General features: G+C 37.7%; 1 protein-coding gene across 2 annotated transcripts in view; it reads right to left on the bottom strand.

The window, feature by feature from the left end:
- Positions 1-392: 392 nt before the first annotated feature.
- SLC35D2 (solute carrier family 35 member D2) overlaps positions 393-27,091 on the bottom strand; it is a 38,312-nt gene continuing 11,613 nt past the window's right edge. For both annotated transcript variants that reach the window (XM_019712016.2, XM_088793580.1), the window contains 8 exons: positions 20,660-20,731; positions 19,650-19,718; positions 15,607-15,709; positions 14,085-14,177; positions 10,478-10,545; positions 2,766-2,844; positions 1,717-1,799; positions 393-1,054 (listed from right to left, as the gene is read on the bottom strand). In XM_019712016.2, coding sequence (XP_019567575.2) covers positions 952-1,054; positions 1,717-1,799; positions 2,766-2,844; positions 10,478-10,545; positions 14,085-14,177; positions 15,607-15,709; positions 19,650-19,718; positions 20,660-20,731 — 670 coding nt within the window. In that variant the 3' untranslated portion in view covers positions 393-951. The remainder of the gene's footprint in view (positions 1,055-1,716; positions 1,800-2,765; positions 2,845-10,477; positions 10,546-14,084; positions 14,178-15,606; positions 15,710-19,649; positions 19,719-20,659; positions 20,732-27,091) is intronic.

The following is a 27,091-nucleotide window of genomic DNA, read 5'->3' as shown; positions in this document are numbered from 1 at the left end:
GGCTCTTACCTCCCAGACGGGGGCCCTACCCTGCACCACCACCTGGATGGGAACAGCCCATTTCTTGATTGGGAGAGTAATAATAACTCCCATCACCCAGGCTCCTGCCCCACACACCACAGGTCTGGGAGGTTAGGCAGGCTTAGAAGGAAATATACTTTTGGTTAAAGTCCATCTGATCTGAATTCCACAGCCCCGTGAACAACCTGCACGGAGATGAGGAGAGCATATGACCTACTTTAACAGGGCACACTGTATCTTGTATGTTCCACTGAATTATTTTGTAATGTTTCCCAACACTAGCCTTTAAAAGATTATCAGCCTTTACAGCAGAGTAAAAAACTGACTTGCTGTTTTTCTCCCTGTCTACAACAATATCACAGTAGGGGGCATGCATATAAATTATTTTTATTTTACTCTGATGATTAGGAAAAGATACCAACATGTCAGACAAAAATCAAAGCTAACAGATAACTCTACTGGCAGTTAACTGGCTAATTTTATTGAAAATAAAGATATGTCTCTTTAAACTGCAAAAGTGTTCTTACTGGCACTTTGCTTTGGCTGGGATCTTTGAAAGTAAGGCAAAGGTGCTGATACAAAAATAATCACCCTCACAGCATCGACCTTGTACCCCATCTTAAGCACATGCAGTACTAGTGAACAGCAGCACAGACTCGGAGGCACAACTGAACACTCAGGACCCCTTTGAACCAATGGCTTATGTTGAGAAGATTCCCTTCCAGCTGGTAAGGCTCTGCCCGAAAACATTTCTCAGGGCGATGATGGCTCCGATGTGCAGTGACATGTGAGGTAGATTCTCTTTGCATTGTGCAGACACTCCTGTGCCTGCTTTAACCAGGAGGGGTGGTCCCGCGTCCCATTCTTCATTCTGGGAATATCCCCCCTCAACCCCCGACTGCAGGTCAGTCTGCAATTCTGCCCCAGAGTCTAACTCTTCAAATCTGGAGAGATGTTTTCTTCGTCCACAGGTTGTTTAGGTTTTAACTGGCTGCTCAGAGTTAAAAAGGAATATCTCAAGCCCCCTGCCATGCTGAAAGGAAGGAAAAAAAGAGTGAAAATAAAGAAACCCCATAGGTGGTACCACCAGCAGCTGCTGCCATCTTTATAAATACAGTCAACTTAATTTGTAGGGAATTACTGAGCCCCCTGTTTTCTCAAGTTTGTGGATTATTTGATAAAAATTACCCCTCTCATTTTACAAATCTTTTGGGGTTTGTAGAAAAAAGAGTAGAGCAAATCTAATACAGAAACTTAGAGAGAAAATAAGCACTTGGTTATTACTGAATAAACTATACATTATCTTAAAAATAGTGTCCCATGTCTGGGACCCCAAAACGCCTTTTAAATATATCTTAATCACTCCTCTCAATATCCTTAGCATATGGCACTTTGATGGGGCACAAGTTTAATGAGGTCCATTTCCCAAGAGGAAGACAGAGAACTTAAGGGACTTTTCCGTGAGGAAGACACAGGAATTAAATTCAGATCTCAGTCGCTTGAATTTGCATTACTCACATCCCCATGATCTACATGAGGGAGTATGTCATAAAAATAGATGAACTGAGTGATTCAAGTAAAATTATCTTAGAAACTGTAATGTCAAAACAACTGTTCTTTCACTTATAACATGTTAGTCAGACTTCTAAAATTTCGTATTTTGTGAAAACGAGTTCATTTAAAAATCCCACTTACCAAATATTTAACCCTACAAAGTTGAACACAGAGAAAATGTAATCTCCACCAACTAACATCCCAATGTAGGCAATGGATACATTCTGCAGAAAAAGAGAGGATTTGTCATTTTAAAAGTAAAGGATTTAGGGAGGAAATACATGTATAAGATGAAATCTGAAACTAAATATTTGGGTTACTTTGCACAGACTTGTACATAGTAAGTGTTCACAGGATGTTGAATGAATGAGTAAAAAAAATTACATAAGGCTTTGTAAGAAATGAAGTAAACTATGGCACAATAATCACAGAAAACTGCATTATTCATGCCCCCTTCCAGTTCACACACAGGAAAAAGATGTAAGAGCTGAGCTATAATCAGCTTTCCAGATCCCATCTCTTTACCATCACTGGGTAGTGAACTTTAGTCATAAACTTGAACAGATTAGAGATATCCAATAAATTCCATGCAGTACTCTGTCCAGTGTGTTCTGAGGCCTCTGGGCAGCCAACAGATAAGCCCACTGTGGAAGCTCATAGTTTTTCTTACTCACTTGAAGAGTTCATGTGAATAGAAAAACAGAGCAACTGTGGAAGAGAACTCAGAACACCCCTACCCGCCTATTCACTCCTTGTGTGTATTTAAACACACACACACACACACCAATCCATGAGCTTATTACCTTATAATTGAGCATATGTCTAGATTGAAACAGTTCTTCACAAGGATTCCCTTTCTTAGTTGGCAGATTCTCTCAGAGAACCAAATTGCTGAAATTTGGAATTTTTTTCAGCTTTCCCACTTCCTTTTTCCAGCCCATCCCCTACCACCACCCCCAATTTAAAAGTCATAATTTGTTCTCCTTTTTAAATTAACTAGTCCTCTCTATCTTACAGATTAGATCAGATGTACAAAAGAGTTACTGAGATGCAGCTGAAAACTGTCCCATGCCTCCATTCTTACCACCACTGCTAACAACAATAAAATGAAACTCAGCTTCTTTCGTACAAACTGGATTCACAGTCAAGTCCCCAATGGGACTGTGCACCCCAAGGCCTGATTCATTTACCTTGATGGCTCCAACCACCGCCGTCGTCAGGGCTGAGTTGTAGTAGCTGCACAGCACCGTGGAGTACATCAACAGAAACCTGGGTGAGGAAGCAAACACTGCAGTGCGTGCCTTACAGGGCGGGGTAATAACAATAGACCTCTCATGAAGAGTCAGTGAGTGACCCACGCACGAGTACTTTAAACAAATAAGAAAGAAAAACAAACCATGAAGATTCTGTAACCTGCATCTTAACACATCTCCTTTTTAACTCTGACTTTTTTCAGGAAAATGGTCCAGTCGTGCATTCGCCCAACTTTCTACCTTAGATGTCCGTTTCATTGTGCCTGCCCCTTTCCCATTCGTGTTTCCTCGGAAAGGGGGTAAGGACAATGAGGTTTTTAAAATCATCCGAAACCTTTCATTTAACAGCTATGTCACAACACTGGTTTGTGAGCCTCTCTGGGCATCAGAACCAGCTGGTGCACTTTGAACGCAGTGACGCCCAGAACAGTCTCTCTTTCAACTGGTCTGAGGTGGGGCCCCAGCTTTCGGCAGCATCAACACTCCACAGACGACTGTGCTGTGCAGCCAGCGCTGAGCACCTCTGGTGTCAGAAAGGAAAACCAACTGAGTGATTGCTGCCTTTGGACAAAGGAGACTAAAATGAATGGACTGCCCGTGTCACTAATACTCCTGAACGCTATTAAAAGTGAACTCAACAGGTTTCAATACTGACCAGTATTTTGACACTTATTTGTCAACAAAATGACTACAGAATTGTGACCAAACACCAGACAAAAAAATATACACACCGAGGAAAGAATATAGAATCCAATCAGAGATAAAGAAATACGTTCCTTTCAATCAAGTAGTGAAGAAAATTAGCTTCAACCTAAGTGGGGTACAAAGTACAATCTACCCAAATCAGTGATTAAATATGGAAAGAGGTAACAATCAAAACTTGTTGAGGATGAAATGGGAAAGGTACAGAGAGAGCATAAGATTTTAAAGCTAAATCGCAGCTGTTAGCAGGCAGGAGCATGGATACCCCTACTGACAGAGCAGAGGGAACCAGAGGCCAAGAAAGGGCTTAGCCTGTGCACCTGGCCTTAGGTAGACGAATCCCGTGGGAATTTAGTGCTCAGTTCATGATCTAGCCCCAAATCTCTCATTGTTAGTAACAAAATCAGAATCACAAATCAACACAGTAACCACTTTTGGCCTGAGTGTGTTTATTACCAGGAATGGTATAGAAAAAAAAATTAGAGATAAAGTACATCAAGCTTTACTGTAAAATTGAAGGATAAATTCAACTACAATCCTAAATTTTGTAATCTTCAGAATAATGTGTCTTTGTTATTAAGGTAATTACAACAATTTGATAAGTTAGAGAACCCAACATCTCAGCCTATGTGGTTTTCATGTGAAATGTGCGATTGATATTAGACTTGCAATTTTCATTTGAAAGGAGTATGAGAATCTGAGTAAGTTGGTATACAGTACTTGAATGTTTAAAAGAATCTGATTTACCACATTTCCAAGTTTGGTTTATTAGATTTCAAAGAGCTGCCTAAGTGTGTAAAACACTCTGGCTCATTAGCTTTGCTAGGGCCTCATTAGAGCTTAGAATTATTGGGGGGAAAGATCATGTAAATCACATTTGTAAACACAGTTTAAAATGTTTAGATTTTTTTTAATTCACTAAGTTGTAAATGGGACTAATTTACAGTAAATTGTCTAGGAGATTTTAATCAGTTAAATTTGAATTAAACCATTAATCAAATAATGAAAGTAAATATTCTCATGTATATGCAAAAATTACTGGCTTTATAAACAGAGCAATAGTATTTATATATTAAGGCTTAAGAAAATCTGTTTTTTTTTTTATTTTTACAGTTTTAATAAATTCAATATTAATTTAGCGCCCTGAGGAACTATAAATAATCCCATTCATACCTAAAATGAAAAGATTGCCAAACTCAGCATGATATTACTGAGTGCCCGCTCTGCTGGGCCTGGGTTGTAAGAGTACATTACCCACAGCAGCTACTCTGGAGCTCAGAGTTTAATACAATAATGGAAATTACAGCTCAGGGGAGAGGACCAACCCAAATAAAGGGACACAGAGAAGCTGTCAGCAGGCTTCCTCAGCTGGAGTAGAGCCTTAAACTCAGGACAATCATGGATGTTCTTCAGTTTTGCTTAAAAATTCTTACTCTGGGGTCCCAATGATGCAACATTTTACTACATTTTAGTGAAAACACCTTGGCCTGCATTCAGAATTTGCAGATAACTTGGATCTAAAATACCAATACCTATGAGTGTAGGCGACTAGGACATTCACTCACCAGCTAGCTGGGCTGAGCAGGGGAGAAGCCCAGCTCGCTAACGTCCTGGGTGTGTCTGAACTAGCAGCAGTCCTCCCAGGGAATAAATACATGGCGTCCAGACAGAAAGGCTGCACTTCTTAGTATAACCACTAGGTGTCCCCAAAGAGGGTAAATATAAAACCACGAAGATCAAAGTACGTATTAAAAAATTTTTCCTAAGGAATATAGTGTATTTCTATATGCAAATAAGTACCAATGCAGTCCTTTAGCGAAAACCAAGGTTCAGAACTAAAAGAACCTCCATTAACTCAGTACAAAGGAAACCACACCACTTTTAACACCATTTAAAAAATGTCAACCTTCACGTGACAGTTTTGATTTTAGCACCTGTGGTTTAATAAAATGAAAATATAATTTAAACGCATTGCAAATACTCAGTAGCTTTTTGCCATTCTGCATTTTTAAATCATATATCACCTCTGTACATTTGAAAAATAATAGCACATACATGGGATACACATTTATTCAGATAGCAGATGCCAGCTACACGTTTTGGATTATCGGGCCCAAGGGATGGAGGTGCCCATGTGGGAACCCCTGGACCAGAGCCCCTGCTCAAACTTTCTTCCTGTTTCTGAAAATGACACACCAAAAAACCTGATTTACCCAAGCTGGCCTGGCACACTTGTGGCAGTCACAAACAGAATTCAAATGACCTCATTTACAAGCTGTTCCTGGTTTCCAACCCATGCACGTACATATACAGAAATTCAACACAAATGTTCAAATAATAAAAGGCCACTTTTACACTCCTTCCACCATCCACAATGGTACCCCAGCACATTACTCTTTTATAATTCCAGGTTTCAAAGAATTTCCAGAATTCTTGTCTTGTCCATCTCTGGTGAGAACTCACACCAGCCCAGGCCTCAGTAGTATGCAAGGATGCTGAAGTCATGATATAAATACAGTCAATCTTCCTAGAGGACTGATTTTTACACTAAGACTTGGTTTGCTGGGCAATAACCAGAATACCTGCCGTCTACAAAGGTCCTATCACACCTCTGCCCAGACATCCACAGAATCCTGTTTTCTCTTGTAAGCTACATCTCAGCAGTATCAGTGAAAGTTCAAAGAACAGAACGTTTTTATCCTGTGAGTAGGGAAATTTGATACTTTTGTGTTTTTATTAAGGAATGTATTATTGCTTCAGTGGGATTAAAGGGCCGTTACTGGGGCAGAAGCAGTCCAGGACAATGGCCTGTGAGGCCTGGGGGCTGGTGCCAGCCGCTGGTATGAAGGAACCAGAACCTGTCATTTCTTGGCAAGATTACAAAGAGATATAGAGCTAGTTTTTTAAAATTCTAGCTGGTCAACTTAAATTCCCATCTATATTTTACCTTCTTCTGCATTAAATTATCTTAACTCCCACAATCCAGTTAGCTTCCTGACACAGTCTGACTCCATCATATGCTTTATTTACAAACTCCTGATTACAAATGCATAGCATTTCTTAAAGCTGAGTCTTTCTCAAAAAAATAATAATAATAATTAAAAGTCTCTCCTTTTCACCATTCCATTGGCTTTTAACACACATTTTTAAAGTGTTATAATCTTTAATTATATTTTCAATTTGAAATAGAGGATTGGTGGTTGGAAAAAGCAAGTTTGAAATACAAACTTGAAAGCAGTGAAAATAAGGATAAAGCTGAGCGTCAGAGTCCTCTGCAGTCAAGGGTTGGATGTGTATGCATTAGTCCTGAGACTTCCCTGAGAGAAGGGACAGCCTGAGTCCAGAACCAGTCGTTCTGAAAACGAAGGATATGCTCAGAAGCTTTCAATGGCGCCTATTACCACGAAGGATACTCATAGTGTCCTTTGAGTGAGACAATGCAAGAAAGCAGTATTCTGAAAAATCCGCCATGCCCAAACTAAAGCTTCCTTCTACAGCAGTTTCAGAATTACAACTTGATCACTGAAGGTAAAAGCACACATAACAGAAGAAAAAATGTTGAAGCCATGGCTATAGGTAGAACCAAATCTGTCTGAGGTAAAAAGAGGACAGCCGAAGTGACATCAAGAAATATAAATATTAACAATAATAACAAAAATAACAGTTAACACTTATTGAGCATTTTCAATGTGTCTATCACTCATCTAAGAGCTCTTTACTAAATCAATTCACATAACCCCACCTTATAGATCAGATACTTTAGCTAGTTGTTCCCACTTTACAGGTAAGGAGATTGAGGCTCAGAGAGGTTAAATAACTTGTCCAAGGACCCAAAGCTAATAAGTGGCAAAGCCAGGATTCAAACTCAGACCACCTGATTCCAGAGTTCAGGCACTTAACTGTTGGAGTGTCATGGTTTTAGTGTCCTCAATAGACCCACTTAAAAAACAGAGACCTACCAAGTTTTCATCCTTAAATTTAGGTGAAACCTGAAATGTTAATGATTTAACCATTTTTATTGATTTCTTTATAATTTCTATGCCTTTAGGATACTTTCATTGGCAAAGTGACTACTGATAAAATAATACATTATGAACTTTCAGCAAGATAGCATTTGTTTTCTAGGAAGCACATCATTAAATGGAAAACAATGCATGGAGTTGTACACAGATGGAGCCAAGCCTCTCACAGCCAAGCCCCAGAGAGAGACAGCTCACATCTAGGTGCTGCCCTCACCACATCACTCATTGAAAACAGCTGGTAGCAGAGGGTTACTTCTTGATTTCCTTCATGGAATGGTTAAGTGGTAAAGTACAAGTAAAAAAAAAAAGAAAGAAAGAAAGAAAAAAAGAAAACAAAAACAGTATCTCATCAAATTATAATAACATGAGAAAAGACTTTAAAACTTGGCTCTGCTGTCACAGGGCTTATGCAGGGAAAGGTGCTGGTCTGAGTTTGTGTGCTATGGGTTGAATTTTTCTTTTTCTTTTTAATTGGAGAAGAAAAAAAGATAGTTTGACAAAGGGTAACTCACAAACATGGCTTAGATTATTTTTCTTTTCAAAGTCAAATATTCTCAGTCAACAAATGGGAAAACTACAAATCTCTTACTAAACTTGTGCTTCCAACAATGGCTGCCTAAGTACTTTTAGTACTTAGTACTCTCCCACTACAGAATCGCAAATGCCTGGAAAGGACACATTATTTGAGAGATTGTTAGTCTTGAAAAAGGCACAAATAGTGGTCCAAAATTCCCCTTTTGGAAGAGGGGGAACTGGATCCAGAGTAGTAAGAATTCAGGGCCAGGCAAGGGTCAGAGCAGCAGGCAGTTGGAGCAGGCTCAGGTTACCTCAGAGCAGAGGCCATGGCAGAACAGCACTGTCTGGAACCTGGGCCTTCAGTCAAACTGCAGGTAGAAAAGACCACGGTAGCCCAGGATCCCAGGCCCTCAAAAAGACCGGACATTGTCCGGGTCAGGACTAACACCTAGCTATCAGCTAGAGCAAAATCAATTTGTTCCTATAGGAAAGTTTCTCAAATTCCCAATTTTAGCCCACAGGACTGATTAAGATTACGCAATATGCTCACAATCATAGGTCACCAAACACACAAGAAAGCAAACCATAATGACAGTCACAAACTCCATATGTAGTCAAAAAAGTACATATTTAGATTCTCAAGGATTGCAGATATTGGAATCATCAGACACAAAATATAGAATAGCTATGCATGTAACATTTTAAAAAATAAAAGCTACAGTCACAAAGATCACCAATAAAAGAATGTTAAGAATAAGCAAATACGTTTGAAAAAAATTGCGAAACTTTTACAAATAAAATATAAATTAAAATAAAAAACTGCATCAACAGGTTAAACATTAAATCAGACACAGCTAAAGACAGAATTACTGAATTGGAGGATATACATAATATTTTTTACCGTATGTGACATTACTATAATTATAATCCAGTTTGAGATTTAATTGTTGATCAAAGAGATCATGAGTTGGGGCCGGCCCGGTGGCTCAGGCGGTTAGAGCTCCATGCTCCTAACTCTGAAGGCTGCCAGTTCGATTCCCACATGAGCCAGTGGGATCTCAACCACAAAGTTGCCAGTTCAATTCCTCGAGTCCCACAAGGGATGGTGGGCTCTGCCCCCTGCAACTAAAATTGAACACAGCACCTTGAACTGAGCTGCCGCTGAGCTCCCAGATGGCTCAGCTGGTTGGAGCCCCTCTCAACCACAAGGTTGCCGGTTTGACTCCCGCAAGGGATGGTGGGCTGTGCCCCCTGCAACTAGCAACGGCAACTGGACCTAGAGCTGAGCTGCGCCCTCCACAACTAAGACTGAAAAGACAACAACTTGAAACTGAATGGCACCCTCCACAACTAAGATTGAAAGGACAACAATTTGACTTGGAAAAAAGTCCTGGAAGTACACACTGTCCACAATAAAGTCCTGTACCCCTTCCCCAATTAAAAAAAAAAGAAATGAAGTAAACTATTCTATAAAAAAGAGATCATGCGTTGTCTTAGTTCATTTACACATAATTAAAATTGTAGTATTCATGGTTTTAAAAAATGAGGGGGAAATTCACCTTTCTTCACAGGAAAAATCTTTTGATAAGTAATTCCATGAGACAATTATTCAAAGACCCTTTTGTATGGAATAAGACAGGTGCTTGTGCAAACCTGGAGCCCAGCCCAGAAAGGACACTCCAAAGACTTCAAACAGGGATTGTCTCTGGAGAGGAAAACTGCAGTGCTGCAGGGCAGGGAAGAGGAACGGTGAAAAAATACAGAAAGGGAAAAAGGAAGGGAGGAAAGGAGATAAAGGGGAAAGAGGGAGGGAGGAATGAGGGTGGCTTGTGTTCCCTGTGCATTCTTTTGCAGCTTTTGGATAATTTACTATTTGCATGTATAATATTATCTATTCATAAAAAGGAATTTTCAAGTATGGGGAACACACAAAAAAGAAAACACAAGCTGCAAAGTCTCTGACAGGAAGACAGACCTAAGGAAAATTTTAATATCAAAAGCCTAAAATTATTGGACAGTATAAAAGACCTCAACATCTCTCCTCAGAAATTTCCCTAAATATAGCAGGTGCAGCACTACAGAAAACGGTTGTCATTTTCACATATTTATGTGAGGTGGGGATCTTGGGAAACTTGGATAATTATGAGAAAGACAACACGGTACTGAATTTGACATGTCAGCTGACCTCAAACTAACTTTCAGGAATCAATAGGCAACATCATTTTGGAGTAGAATGTGACATTCAGCATGGGTCATAGTCCTCTCCTCTGCAGGAATTCTTTCCAAAGAAAACTGGAGAAGCACAAACAAAGGGATTTTGACAGAGCAGAGCAGACAGAGCGTATATTTTGATTTCACGTGTTAGGAGATACCATAGACCAAAGCTTGTACTTATTTATGGTTTCTTACCCCATAAAACAGGAAAGAAGAAACTGTATGATAAATAGAACATTCTTCCATTGGTTAAATTCAGTAGCCTATCATCAAAAAGAAAGAAAACAAATGGTTAGATTAGTTATATTGTAATTTAAATCTATTGGTTTTACCAAATTGTGTATTTTATTTAGTACAGGAACTACTCTCCCAAACAAAAAATACAATTTAAAAAATCGAAGGTAATATCAGTTGTGCTTTGTTGGGCAAATTATTTTTCCTCTGTGATCCTCAGGTTCATTTTACAAGGTGAGGATTATTTTTTTAAACTTCCTCAAAAGACCAATGTGAGGATTTAATGAAACTGTTTCAAGCCCTGCGGGTGGCAAGAGTCAAATGAGAGCTATTGTTACTGTGGCTATCATTAAATCTTTACTAAAATTGTTGACACAAATTCAGGCTTAGGTTAGAAAAAAGTTTATTATAAAATTAATAATGTCGGCAAGACTACGAAAAACTTTAAATTCATAAAATGCTTTCAAGAATGTGTAAATGCTTAGGAAGTATCGTGAACAAATAAATAGTTATTTGCTATTGACAAAGCCATAAAGTAATTCAGTAGAGGTGTTGGTAGACAGAGAAGTTTAAGACTCAGTTTCTGCTCTTTGTCCCTAGCTGAGAAAATAAAATTATTCCTCTTGAAATGATAGGTAATAATAAAAAGGAGTCTTTTTATTCATGATGTGTCCCTTGCTGCCTCCAAAACTGATTTTAAGGTGATTCAAGATTACACATAAGTATGTGCTGCAAAACGTGATTAAATGTAAGTTCTATTCACTTTCTGTTACGCAATACTTTGTTAGCCAAGTTTTAGTAACTTAATATGTTTAAAGTTATTTAAATCTTAAGTTTATAATTCAAATTTTTAAACCAATTAAAATGGAATTCTCTTGTCTGATTAGTACAACCTTGTCACACTTTATTGTCCTTGTTTCATTAGTAATACTTTACCCACCTCTCTTATCAAAAAGATACATATTAAACGTTGATTTATTGCTGTAACTGGTTGCTGGATACATGGGGTTTGTTATACTATCCTCTCTCCTTCTGCATAGGCTTGAAAGGTTCCATCTTAAAACTTTTTTTTTAAATTCTTGTGAAAGAAAAAATATAATGAGTATAAATCTGTCATATTGCCAAGCCCCAAGCCAATCAAAGAGGCAGAAACCATCTGACAGTTGATACCAGGGCCAAAGATCAAAACCAAACAAAAACTCTGGTAAACACTCTGTGTCTGAAAGTCAAATAAAAATGGGAATAGGTGAAAACCATACTCTCCAAACTTTAAACCAAGGGTAGGAAAACATTTATGCACTCAAAGAACTGCAAGTATTTATGAAAACAGTAAATAAAAACTATATATTCCTGATACCACATAAACCATTGAGGGCAACAGAATAATTTTCATAACATTTGGATTCTTTGCCAACTTAAATTTTGACAGATTTTAGTTTTATTTTGTTTCTTTAATAATGATAAGGCTGTGCAGGTGACATTTTAAAAAATAATATAGCATGACATTTATTTTAAAACATAGAAAATAATCAATACTTCTTCCTTTACTTTTATTATTATAAAAATATGTTGGAGTGTGAATCTTTCTCATTTTTGCATTTTTGGATTTTTTAATCAGAAAAAAGTCCTATTATTTATCCCTATTCATCAACAGTAATACACTAAATGTACTTTGGAAAATTGCCAGTTATAAAAACAGTCACGAGGATGTAAAGTACAGTATAGGGAATATAGTCAATAATACAATAATAACTACGTATGGTGTCAGGTGGGTACTAGACTTATAAGTTATATAAATGTCTAATCACTATATTGTATACCTGAAATTAACACAATATTGTATGTCAATTGTAATTGAAAAATTTTTTTAAGTTTAATAAATTTTAAAAAATAATTTTAAAAAATGTACTTTGGACCTATGAGTCAATGATTCAAATGACTAAAGAAAGTTCACCCACTGAGTGCTTTCCAGGGGCCAAATTTGTTAACAGTCACTGACTGTTAATCAGAGATAGAGTCAAGGTGCTGTGAGCAGACCTACTGACTGCAAGTCCAAAGTCCAGGAGTAAAACCCCCAGTGCAGTGACTCACACACTGAGTTCTAACAATCTCTGACCCTCGCCAGTCAACCAGGAAAACTGACTTATCAAAGTGCTCCTTCCACTGATAAGAGAAGTTAACATCTCGCTCTAATTCATCAGTGAACTTCCAGTACAACCAAACCAAACTTGGCAAGTAAAATGCAATTTTATATTGCAGACTAACACACCTATGTAAAGAAATTTGCTTCTTTATTGTATCTGGTTAACAATCTAAGATGGAGGCAGCCATGGTTAAAAGTGACTAACTGGAAGACGTTTGTCTTAATTCAGTTGTGGGGGAGGAACAAACTTTCCTCTACCCTCAAGGTTCTTTTGGCTGGTCTGATAATCAAATAGACATGAAACAGGTTAGCAAGAGAAAATAACCATATTTAATACATCTGTATGTATGGGCACCCCACATATATGAGAGTCAGAGATCCCACATACATGAGAGTTTCAGAGATAGAAAGAGGGATTAGACATATAAGATATTCTGAGCTAGGGATGAGGTAATGTGCCTTGAGCTTCAAATGGTCATTGGAGGATGATAAGAGGAGCAGATGGGGGCCGGCACGGTGGCTCAGGCGGTTGGAGCTCCGTGCTCCTAACACCGTAAGGCTGCCGGTTCGATTCCCACATGGTCCAGTGGGCTCTCAACCACAAAGTTGCCAGTTCGATTCCTGGAGTCCCGCAAGGGATGGTGGGCAGCACCCCCTGCAACTAAGATTGAACACGGCACCTTGAGCTGAGCTGCCTCCCGGATGGCTCAGTTGGTTGGAGCGTGTGCTCTCAACCACAAGGTTGCCAGTTCAATTCCTCGACTCCCATAAGGGATGGTGGGCTGCGCCCCCTGCAACTAAGATTGAACATGGTGGCTCCTTGAGCTGAGCTGCCGCTGAGTTCCCGGATTGCTCAGTTGATTGGAGCACGTCCTTTGGCCTCCTGCAATTAGCAACAGCAACTGGACCTGGAGCTGAGCTGCGCCCTCCACAACTAAGACTGAAAAGGACAACTTGAAGCTGAACGGCACCCTCCACAACTAAGATTGAAAGGACAACAACTTGACTTGGAAAAAGTCCTGGAAGTAAACACTGTTCCCCAATAAAGTCCTGTTCCCCTTCCCCAATAAAATATTTTTTTTAAAAAAAGTTCTTTATAAAAAAAAAAATCAAAATCCCCTTCCACATTAAATAGTTTTCCCAGGCTCTCCACATCAGCCAAGGTTAGTGAGACTCAAACTCAGATTTTTATTGTTGCTTTCCAAAAAGGTTCCAGTCCAGAGTTCTTGTGACAACTTCCTGCCACTTCCCACATGTCTAACGGTAAATGCCAATGAAAGGAGAGAGCCAAAGGTATTGCTGGGGATATCAAACATCTTGCTTTCATGGAATCCTAGTTACCTTTACACTTTTTATTTCAGTGAGTACCAAAGGTTAATACTAAAATTGTAAAAGACTGCTACGTAATAACTGTCATCTGCTCACCTGTTGAAAGTCTCCGGTGAAGACACTAAGGATAAGGGTTGGGATAATCATGAAGCAGGCATTGTAAAAAAGCACTCCATATTTCCCTAGCTCCTGCAAAAACAATGAAAACTCCATTTGATTCTAGAAACATGAAGCATCAGATTCCCTGGAGCCATTTATACAACCATGCATATGCAGAGCTCGACTATGCACTCTGACCAACTCTGTATGGAATATTTTAGCACATTTCTGATGTAAAATGCTTCATTTCAAGTATACTGTGACCTCAGGAAAAAAACATTTGTTTTACACAAAACGACAGATAAAATGAGTGGAGGTGGATGGCCTCCGAGGTCCCACCCATCTCTAACATCTAATTTTTTTTTAAAGCATGCCATTCAAAATGGGAAATCTGGAACAAAATAAAGAACATTAAAAATGTTAATATAAACAGAACTCCTTAAAAACATCTGTTCTTTCTATTCAAGAACAGCAGGGTTAAAACACCAGGTATCTCATTTTCTAATCTTGCATAAATTTACTTTTCATTAAAGTGGCTGCACCACTTCTCCACCACTTTCCATAAAGGAAAGTGACATATTGTGATTCTCAAAAGGCAACAAACCTGTTTTTGTAAAACTGCCGCTATTAAAAAACAAATGGCTGCACAGAAAGGAAAAAAAAAAAACGGTGCTGTTAAAAAACAGCTCATAGAAATAAGCCTGTCCATCAGAGCGAACCCGTCATGCAATACAAAGAACTTGAAACAAAGAAACGTATGTCTAGCTCATCCTTGGGAGCTTCCAGAACAGCTGGGGTGGGGGTGAGGGCTGGGGGGGCGGGGGGCTCCACTTGGAAGCAGCAACTCAGAAGAAAAGCTCATCTGCTCACCAGCCCCTCAGAAGAGGCAGTTACTGCATGACAGGATCTTATAAATTAATCCACTCCAATCATTTCATTCCACAGATGAGGAAACTGAGATTTAGAGAAGTGAAAGCTCAAAGTCACAATGACCAGCAAAGAGCAAGCTTTGATCTGTAACCCACATCTCCAGACTCTCAAGCTGGAGGCGCTCTCAGAATACCCCTGACATATCCTTGGTCACTGATGATGACGGTTAAAAAAAACCTTTTCATTTTAATTTGCCTTTCAAAATAATCCCCTTTATATATATTGACTTTGCACCAAAAATAGTGGCATCTTTTCCCTTCCTATCTAGTTTTCATCCAAAACTTCACTAGACAAGGAGAAATAAGAAACTATAAAGACAAGATCATTGAATAGAAATTAGTGATTTGTAGATCACATTATGTACATTAAATTACATGCCAACATTACAAATGCATTTTATTTTTTCCTGTTATTTCAGGGGCCAGAAGAAAAAGCCTAAAAGCCATAGAAAAGCGTGAAGATCTGGTACCTTTGGGTCAATTACATTAAATTACATGCCAACATTACAAATGCATTTTATTTTTTCCTGTTATTTCAGGGGCCAGAAGAAAAAGCCTAAAAGCCATAGAAAAGAGTGAAGATCTGGTACCTTTGGGTCAATTTTCTGTTTGGTATAAACTCCATTTGCTGCTGTGAAGATATCATTCAGGAATACAAAGATATAGCCTTCCAGGTTAAAAGCAAGGTCAGAACTGGGAGGGAGAACACAAAAGAGGATGATTATTCAGAAACTCACAACTTGGCCTTAAAGTCTGCCTGTTTCATCTTTCCCTAATCAAATCTGTTTGTGATGCTAGTAACTACCTTGCTCTGGCGTATTTTCCTCCTCAGTGGTGGTGAATGGTTAATTCCTCTGCTTTGTCTCCAGAGAAAAACAAAACCAGGCCATCAGGTGGCTTCAGCTCAATCATGAATGGCTTAAAACCAGAGGGACATTAACCATCTTCACTTAACTACAAAGCCCTTTCTTTCACTAACTGATAAATTGGGGTAATAACTGGTGTGCCCTGCTTTTCTAAGGGGAGTGATTTGTCCAACACAGCCAGTGGCTTTGCTTATTGTGGTAAACAGAGCCATCCTGAGGGTACAGCCCTGGGGGACAGCTGGGCAGTGACTGGAGTAAGAGGGGTAATTTGAGTAATTGACACTTCCATCTGCTGCCCAGTCACATCATCCACCAGCACCCCCAATACCCTGTCCAGCAAAAAGGCAAAGCAGGGATCCTTTCTTCTCTGCAACTCCTCTAAGGCTCCCTGATTCCCTCTCTTTTGAAATATCTTCTTGTTAATTTCCACTGTAAATAAATAATACTCATATAAAAATGTCTGGGGGGATAAGGCATAGGGAGGAGAGAGAGAATAACAGCTAAGGCACAATATGATTCATCCACCTGCAGTTGACCTTGCAGACATTACCAGACCCATGTCATAATTCATAAATATACATTGTCAGGGAGGTTTCCTCTACCCTCTTAGGTTCAGTGACTGGGGTACTGCAAATTTAACTGACAACAGGCAGACTAATAGGAAAAAAGGTACACAAATTGTAGTAAGGAGTTCACAGAGAAGTGATATTCAAATAAACTATTAAACTCTATACCATTTTAACAAAGAAGAGGGTTTGGGTTTTAAAGAACAAATAAATTACAGGAAAGGGACTAGGAAGTATCTGGGGAAAACGAATGGAAGGCAAGGCTGATTTTAGGAAGGTCTGCTGATGCAGACTCATCTTGGTGCTGACTCTCCACCTCTAGTGTTAAGAACTGCCTTCCTATTCCTGGTACAGGCGTGTGGAACACCTTCACAAAAGGAAATTTATGGTCTGCTTTTAGGCAGAAACAGGAAAACAGAGAATTCTTACATCTGTTGATTCTCAACTGCGTTCAGCTCAGAATAATGCTTATGCCAAAGCAGCATATTTTGGAGCAGCATATCCCAATCCCCCTCAATATCAAAATAAGATTATTTCTAGCCAAAGAGAAGGATGTAGAGAGAGGTAATGATTGCATCAAAATCAGAATCTAAACCAGATTCTACGTGAGGCTTCCTCTGGCATTATTATCTACAAATATATGTGTGAGAATGTAAAAAAAAAAAAAAAAAAAGAGAATGTAAATTAATTTTAGACCAGAATTCTCTGGCTCAGTCACAAAAATAGAATCTCTCAAAATAAGGGTTCTCCAAATCTCTTGCCTGCGCACATTTGGCTCAGAGCTTAAAAGTTGGCAGTTCCCTAAAATGGCAAAGAGTTGAATGAGCAAACAAGCCAGGCTTCTAGAGGAATGGAAAGGAGATGTTACTTCCTCAGAAAGCCTGAGGGAAATTCCCAGAGTTCTCAGGTCTCCCACTGGGAAACAGTAGTGCAGGAGTTCCTACCATCATTTGTTTAGGCCAGTAGTGAAAGCACAGACGTTTGGGAGACATTTACTTATTTATAAATAAGCAGGTTCACGATTACCCCTTGTCATTGTCATTCAGGGCTATTCACAGACACTTTATTTCAACTTTTTCTGGATATGTGACTTGCTTTGGCAAATAAAATGTAAGAGGAAGTAACACTTGTCACTTCTGGGCAACAGCCTGCGAAGCCAGTGCACAATTCCCCACATGCACTGGATGAGTAAGGAAGCCCCCTGAGGCAGGGGTCTCATCAACCTGGATCCCTGAGTAGCTACACTGAGCAGAGCTGGTGTTGGTTTGCATCGTAGTATGAGCAGAAGATATCTAAACCACCGAGATGTAGGAGCTGTTTGTTACAGCAGCATAAACTGGCTAATCCAACTGAGTCCGTTCTACAATTACATGCATTTGGATGAGTTTCAGTGAGAGGAGAGACGGGTGGGGTCACAGCTGGCTTCTAGCTAAGAACTGTACCTGTCACCCACCAGGATGCCATCCGTTCTGTGGGTGTCGAGGAAGGGGAAAGCCGAGAATTACTATTCCAAATTTGCTCTTGAGTAAAAGTTGGATGCTTTGGGAAACACCAGTTGTCCTTCGAGCTCGTTAGACTATCACATATGTTAAATATGAGTTGAATTTCTATAACTGGTTCTGAAAATGTGCATCTGAAGTGCCATTCCTCACCAAAGACGTACAGGCATTTTTATAAACCATTTTATAAGCCAGTCTTCAACTGGCTCTAAGTCAGTGGTTTTCAAATTGAGCTCTAAGAAAGCTAGAAGAGAGAGGCTGCCCAGGGGAGACCCCAGAGCACTATGTGGTGGGGGAGGCACTTTCAACAGAACACCTCCCTTTCTTAGCTATTTTACTCACATGATTTTGTTTGAGCAAAAGTCTTCATGAGCAAAAGAGGCTGTAAGTGCCATACTGGAGGCATAAAACACAGTGCTGAAACCAAAGAGGCCAGGTTTCAAGGAGCTGAACTCAGCCCCAGCTAGGATTGGGTCTTAGGTACAGATGAAAATATAGATAATAATCCTTGGTCTAGGCAGGGGCCTAAACACATTTATAATAATAAAAGTTATTATTGTCTGTCACCATCTGGTATGCTATATTTTTAAGTCTATTTCTTTTGGTTATTGTCTGTCCACCAACTAGAATGGAAGCTCCCTGAAGGCATGGATTCTTGTCTGTCTGGCATATAGGAGACACTCTATCTGTTTTTGTTGACCTTGGTCACACACTAGTGTGAACTCTAGTTTATTACTCACAAGGACCCTATTAGGTGGGTGCTATTCTAATCTCTACTGCACAGTTGAAATAACTAGGGCACGGGGAAGTTGAATAGCTTGTCCCTGGTTATACAGCTCGTAAGTGAGGAGACCTGAATAAGATCCCAGGCATCCTGGCTCTGTAGCATACCCCGTTATTTAATTTGCAATTAATGATTCAGAACTTGTTTCTAAACACGTTAAGGGAACTAGTTTAACTGGAATTCCTCCGACCTTTTCTTTCTTCCCATCATTCAAGTATGTTTTTCTTTTCTGTTATCATCTTTACTTTATAGATGAGGAAATTGAGGCACAGAGAGGCTAAGAAACAGCCAACAGGGGCAGGACTAAGTTTTGAATCAGGCAATGTAACTGCACACATGCTGTAATCACCATGCAATAAAAGATAGGAGTCTCAACGCCTGCTTTCAGATGGAAACTTAGAGTCCTCATTCTGGGTCTTGCATTTAGTGAATAAGACAGTAGTCATGCACTAGTGTTGGCTCATGTCCCAAACACACAAACACATTCAATGGGAGTATTCCGCCCTCGGAAATACTGATTCGTAAGGCATCACAGGATGACAAACCAAATCAGCATACAAGAGCTTTATAAATCTGTTATCCTTCTGGATCAAATGCCTAAGAACTTTGCAAGTAAATTTTTTATATCGAAGACAAACATTCACTAATAAAAGTAAACAGTTCACTCCTTTTTATGAAGAAAAGCAATATTCATATCTTAAAACACTCTCCTTATATATTCTCAGAAATGTTCTCGCCAACTTGGAATCCAGTTTGACTTTCATAGAAACACATGGGGATTCCACTAACATCAACAGATTTGTCTCCAGGCTGCTCGACTCAACTGTAGCCAGATGGAAAATGAAAAACAAAGACGGGGCTGAGCCTATTGTCAAAGACACAAAGAAGTTATTGAGCACAAACTGTCCAAAGTCTTACCCCGCTGCTAGGAAAGCACCGAGAACGATGGCAATGACACTGGCAATGATGTTCAAGGAATACTGTTTCCTGTAACACATAGACGGGCGCGCGGGTGGGTGGGTGGACAGACAGGGAAGTAGGTAGATAAAGGAAAGGAGGAGGAGAGGAAAAAAATATGGATTAAATTTTTAAAACAAACTGAAAACAGACATTGTTAACAGTTTTATAGCTAAAATCTAACGGGTAATGCTTTAGTTAGAGAAAGTACTCAAAGTATCTGTAAGTGAATTAGTAACTTAAACCAAATTTACTGCATTCTCAAGCAGTTATCTTAATATAATTATAAACATATTTCTGTTCTCATCTAGAAAAACACTGGGACCAAATGCAGAACAGCTCCTGCTGGTAGCTCTAGTTGGTATATACTTATATCAAACATCCAAAGATTAAGATAAAATTCAGTAGCAGGACTTAAAACATTGGGCCATCACCCAAATTTCATTGCTAAATAATCTTCACAGCACAATCAGGAATGACCTTTTTGGATGTCAGCCTGAGTATCCTTATGAGAAAATTTTAAACCAACATTATAAAAATTAATTTATTCTGATGTTACATCAAAATCACAGCATCAGAATGGATCTCCCTGATTTTCTGCACTATCTATCCTATATGTATACGTGAACAATTTTTCCTCTGTATTCCAAAATTAGTGTATATCCACCTGGCTTAGGAAACAGATTTTCATCTGTTTTGGGGTTGTTGTTTTAATAAATTTCTACCACAAACATGTATTATTTGACTAATGTAAAACTACAATTTAAAAAATCACCCATTAAGTGTGTAGGCAATCATGGAAACAGAAGATTGCTCTTAAGTTAATAAACTATTTATCCATAAAATACTGCTACCAGCAATTCAAATCAACTATATGGAAATAGGACTAGATGTTGAGAACTTGGTATGTAAAAATAATGCAGGGAAGGGAAAAGAGGACACCAGAGGAATAGAGGAAAAACAAAAATCACCCAAGTATGATGGTTTCCAGGAGCAAAGTAAGTGGAATGGTAAATTTCCTGAGCACGGTGAACATCGGCAAGCTGTTGGGAAAAGATTTAAGTAGAATAACGTAAGACACCAAAAAAAATTTTTAACACATTTTACATTTTTAATTAACGCACTCATTTTCCATATTAAATATAAGAAATTAATGTTAGTTCTCACATATACTACTAATGAATCACATTAAATAATTAAAAAACGGAGATTAAATAATTTCATGCTACTTTCATTTATCAGCTATTTAAAACATCATCCTCTCCAACTACTACAAAGATTTTGCTAAAACTAGTGCACAGTGTGAACCTATATACCTTTGGCAAATCAAATTGGAACTTTGTGTCAAGAGTCATCAAATGGTTCTAACCTTGGACCTAATCATTTCTTGTTGGGAAACTTATCCTAGGTAAAATCCAAAGGAAAGAAAAAAACCACGTGCAGAAACATGTTTACTGCAGTGTCTTTGGGGAAAACATCAGAAACAACCAAATGTCAGAGAACAAGGCAATGATTAAATAAATTATGATAAATCCAGTTGGGGAAACATATGTATAACTCTATAATATAAAACTTTACCACTACTGGAAAATAAGTATTAAATGAAACAAGGAGGATACAAAACTATGGAGAGTCTATAACTGTAACAAGGTACATTCTGTATATGAAAAAAGACTGAAAATCAATATTTAAAATAGTGTGTTAGCGAACAGAATTACCAGTGGTTTTCTTTCCCCCCGAAAACTTTATGTAATAAGGTTACATCCAATGGCTTAAGAAAACACTTAAGAACCTTTCACTCAGCTCAATGGATGGCCAACAGACTGCCAGGGCTGAAACAGCCCACCTCCATCTGCTTGCTGACATGACCCTGAGAAGATGGTGACCCTGGAAAGGAAAGTCCGAACCACAACCAAGGGGGAGAGTGGCCAGTTCCTCCCAACCAGACCTGAGGAGAGGTTTCACATTAACAGCGACACTACAACCAGAAGCTAAGTATGAAAAGTTTTCAGGAATTTTATATCCACATTTAAAGATATCTTATGAGACTGGTTTGAACTGCCTTTATCAAAGCAAGCAAAAAAAATAAATAACTAAAAGTCTTATTAATTTCAATTAACTTTAAAAAGTACTTTTAGATACTACCTTTTAAAGGTAGGTAAGGTATACTTAATGATCTAAAGCTAAATGGTTTTCACCTAAGATCAGGAATAAGACCAGGAGGTTCTCGCTCCCCACTAGGTCTATTCCCCATTGTACTTGACCCCCCAAAAAAGCATAGTTTGGAAAGGAAAAAATAGTTATCTTTATTTGCAGAATATATATAAATTCCTAAGGAACCCATTAAAAACTATTATAACTAATGAGTTAAGCAAGTGTGTAGGAAAGAAAATGAATACACAAAAATTAATTGTACTTATATACACTAGCAATGAACAATATGAAAGGAAATTAAAACAATTCCATGTATGATAGCATCAAAGAAAACAAAATTCTTAGGAACAAATTTAACAAAAGTATAAGACTTGTACACTAAAAACTACAAAATGTTGTTAAAAGATTAAAGATGATTCAACAGGAAGACACTGCATGTTTATGGATCAGAATGTTGTTAAAATGGAAATACTCCCCAAATGGATCTATAGATTCAACATAGTCCCTTATCAAAATCTCAGCTGGATTTCCCCCCCCCCAGAAATTGACAAGCTGATTCTAAAATTAATATGGAAATGCAAGAAAACCAGAAAGTCAAAACAAAGTTTAAAAAGAACAAAGTTGGTAGACTCAGTTTCAAAACTTACTACAAAGCTACAATAATCAATACTAGTTTAAGGATAGACATATAATCAACAGAATAGGATCGATAATCAGGAAATAAATCCTTACAATTATGGTCAACTGTTTTCAACAAGAGAGCCAAGACAATACAACGGGCAAAGAACAGTCTTTTCAACAAATGATGCTGGGACAACTAAACATCTAAATGCAAAAGAATGAATTTGGACTCCTACATCATATACAAAAAATGTATCAAAGACTAAAGGTAGGAGCTAAAACTAAAACTCTTAGAAGAAAGCATTAGAGTAAATCTTCATGACCCTGAGTTAGGCAAAGCATTCTTAGGTACATTACAAGAAGCATAAGCAATGAAAGAAAAAATAGATACATTAGAATTCATCAAAATGTAAAACTTTTATAAAGGATAAACAACATGTGATATATACATACAATAGAATATTATTCAGCCTTAAAAAGTATGAAATTCTGACCCATGCTACAAGAATGAAGTTTGCAAACACTATACTAATTGAAATAAACTAGACTTATAGAATGATAAATATTGTATGATATTCCACTTATATGAAATATCTAGAATAAGCAACTTCATAGAGACAGAGTAAAATACAGGTTACCAGGGGCTGGGGGGAGGGGAATAGGGAGTTACTGTTTAAAGGGAACAGAGTTTCTTTTTGGAAAGATGAAAAAGTTCTAGAATAGATAGTGGTGATGGCTGCTCAACATTGTGAATATATTTAATGCCTCTGACCTGTACACTTAAAAATGGTTAAAATGTTGAATTTTATGTTATGAATATGTATACTACAATTTTAAAATATGTCTAAATGGTTGAAATGGTAAATTTTGTTATAGATATTTTACCTTAATTGTTTTTTAAAACTTAAAACTTTTGTGCTCCAAAGTTCACTATTAAGAAAGTAAAAAGACAATCCACAGAATGGGAGACAATTTTGCAATCATATATATAATCTAGACTATATCTATATCTAGACTATATAAAGAAAACTTACAACTCAATAATAAAAAGATAATAAACTTATTTTTAAAAATAGGCAAAGGATTTGAATATACATTCCTGCAAAGAAGCTGTATAAATGTCCAAACAGTGCATGAAAAGACGCTCAATATCATAGTCATCAGGGAAGTATAAATCAAAACCACAGTGAGATACAAATCACAATCACCAGAATTGCTGTAATCAAACAGACAGTAACAGATTTAGCAAGAATGCAAAGAAACTGAAACCCTCATATAGCGCTGATGGGAATGTAAATTGGTGTAGCCACCTTTGAAACAGTTTGGCAGTTCCTCAAAATGTCAAACACAGAATTGCCATATGACCCAGCAGTCCTACTTCTAAGTATAGACCAAATCAATGGCAATCCCATTATTCCACTTCATCAGGCCAAAAATCATGAAGTCATCTTTGTCTCCTTTCTTTCTCAGACGCCACATGGTATTCATTAGGATATCATGTTAGCTAGCCCTTCCTTCAAAATACATGGAGCACCCAGATTGTGGCCTCAACCTAACACTAAAATAATCAGAGGATCCTTGGAGAAACAACAGGAGAAGTCCAAGACAAGCCTGGGACATCATTTGCCAGAAAGCAAGGAAATAATCAAAGACTACTTGTGGCCGTAGAACGTAGGAGCCAACTCAAAGGGGATCTCACTGGCGCAAAATGGTACAATTTAAGTATCAAAAGAGTTATTTCTATAGTGAATTGAAACATCTGGTAAGTGGAACAAACATAATTCAATGGAGAAAAGATAGTTTTTTCAACAAATAGTGCTCAAACTGGACTTGTACATGTAAAAAATTGAATCTAGACACAGGCCTTACACCTTTCACAAAAATTAACTTCAAAATGATCATACAGCTAAACGTAAAATGAAAACTATAACTTCTGGAAGATAAGATAGGAGAAAATCTGGATGACCTTAGGTTTGGCAATGTGCTTTTAGATACAACACCAAAAGCATAATCCATGAAAGAAAAAAACTGAAAGCAGAACTTCATTAAAATTTAGAATACCTACTCTGAAACACAGTGCTAAGAGAATTAACAGACAAGCCACAGACTGAGAGAAAATATTTGGAAAACACGTACTTGATAAAGGATTTGTATCAAATAAATGAAAATTCATGAGTTCATAATGATAGCAAAAAACAAAAACAACTCTCATTGGTCACCAGTGAAGGTGACAGAACACTATTATTACTCTGAACATCTATAAATAAAGCTTTTATCTTGCCCTTTCTGTGTGAAACAGTGAAAGTTTGTATTTACTGAAGAAGTTTAGACAATAAATGCAGAAGTGGGTGATACAGTTAGAAAACCACCATTTTGCAATCTGCAGTGAAATAATGAATCTAGACAATGATCATCAATGGTTTCTAAAACCATTAAGTGAAAAATTGATGGGGAATTTTCTAATAAAGGGATCAGACTGACCGCTTAAAAATCATTAAAAGTGGAACTGGTCAATTTCATATCATGAAAAGTGGGATAAAACATTATGTGACCCATGAGGTGACACAGTAGAAGGAACCCAACATCACCAATAAACTGATCTTGCCTGAAAAATTAAACCTGAATCTGATCAAGCCTCTAGAAACAACTACCAGTTTATAGAAAATATGAGGGATAGAGTAACAGATCACATGGCACCACGTATAAGCCATCTTTCTTCCTTCCTCCTCAGTCTCATTTACTAGTTCCCCCTCTTCTCCCAGAAAGCCCCCATGGCACCCAAGAGGCCCTCATCTTACCTGTTCTGCAGCACATGTAAAGAAGTGCTTAAGAACACGTGTAATAAAGATGTTACTAAGAACCCATTTGCGTGTTACCTTGAGGACAATTTTATAGAGGTGAATGGAAGTTATACCCAATCTACAGTGCACGTAGGGAAGTGTTGAGAATACCTGTGATAAAGATATTTCTACAAAATACTATCAAATCAAATACAATGCATTAAAAGGATCATATATGATAATCAAGTGGGGTTCATTCTAGGGATACAAGGATGGTTCAACATCCACAAAAGAATCAATGTGATACACCACATTAACAAAATAAAAGATAAAAACTATATAATCATGTCCATAGATGCAGAAAAAGCGTTTGACAAGATACAACATCCATTTATAATAAAACACTCAATAAAATGGGTATAGAAGGAAAGTATTATACCTCAACATCATAAAGACCATATATGACAAACCTTCAATTAATACCATACTCAATGTTGAAAAACTAAAAGCCTTTCCTCTAAGATCAGAAATGAGATAAGGATGTCCACTCTTGCCACTGTTATTCAACATAGTACTAGAAGTCCTAGCCAGAGCAATCAGGCCAGAAAAAGAAATAAAAGGCATCCAAATTGGAAATGAATAAGTAAAACTGTCACTATTTGCACATGACATGATTCTATATATAGAAAACCCTAAAGACATCAACCAAAAAAACTATTAGAAATAATAAACAAATACAGTAAAGTTGCAGGATACAAAATATACAAAAATGTGTTCCATTCCTATATACTGACAACAAAATACCAGAAAGAGAAGTGAAGAAAACAATCCCATTTATAATCTCAACAAAAAAATAAAATACCTAGAAACAAACTTAACAAAGTTGGTGAAGGACCTGTACACTGAAAACTACAAGACATTGTTGAAAGAAATTGAAGAAGGCCTAAAGAAATGGAAAGATATTCTGTGTTCACAGACTCATAGAATTAACTTTGTTAAAATGGCCATATTACTTAAAGCAGTATACAAATTTAATGCAATCCCCATCAAATCTCTAATGACATATTTCACAGAAATAAAACCAAAGATGCAAACTTGTACGGGACCACAAAAGACCGTGAATAGCCCAAGCAATCCTGAGAAAAAATAACAAAGCTGAAGGTATCATATGCCCTGACTTCAAACTATACTATACTACAAAGCTACAGTATATTAAAACAGCATGGTATTGGAAGAAAAACAACAAACAGACCAATGGACCAGAACTGAGAGCCCACAAATAAATCCACACATATATGGGCAACAAATTTTTGACAAAGGAGCCAAAACATATAATGGAGAAAGGAAAATCTCTTCAATAAATGGTATTGTGAAAACTGGAAAGCCACATGCAAAAGAATAAAACTAGACTGCTGACACCACACACAAAAATTAACTCAAAATGAATTAAAGACTTGAATATAAGACCTGAAATAATAAAATACACAGAAGAAAACATAAGCACTAAACTTATGAACCTTGGTTTCAGAGGGGCTTTTGTGAACTTAATCCCAGAGTTAAGATAAGTAAAAGCAAAAATAAGTGAATGGGACTACATCAAACTAAAAAGCTTCTGCACAGCAAAAGAAACCATAAACAAAACAAAGAGGCAGCCAATCAAATGGGAGTAGATAATGAAAAGGATACCTCCAATAAGGGGCTAATATCCAACATACGTATATAAAGAACTCATACAACTGAACAACAAACAATCTGATTTAAAAATGGGCAGAGAACCTGAATGGACACTTTTACAAGGAAGACATACAGATGGCCAACAGATATGTGAAAAGATGCTCAACATCACTA

This window comes from Rhinolophus sinicus, chromosome 16 (genome assembly GCF_057876585.1).
Source record: "Rhinolophus sinicus isolate RSI-liver-muscle chromosome 16, RSI-T2T, whole genome shotgun sequence".
Classification (NCBI taxonomy): domain Eukaryota; kingdom Metazoa; phylum Chordata; class Mammalia; order Chiroptera; family Rhinolophidae; genus Rhinolophus; species Rhinolophus sinicus.
This window is presented reverse-complemented; position numbering and strand designations above follow the sequence as displayed.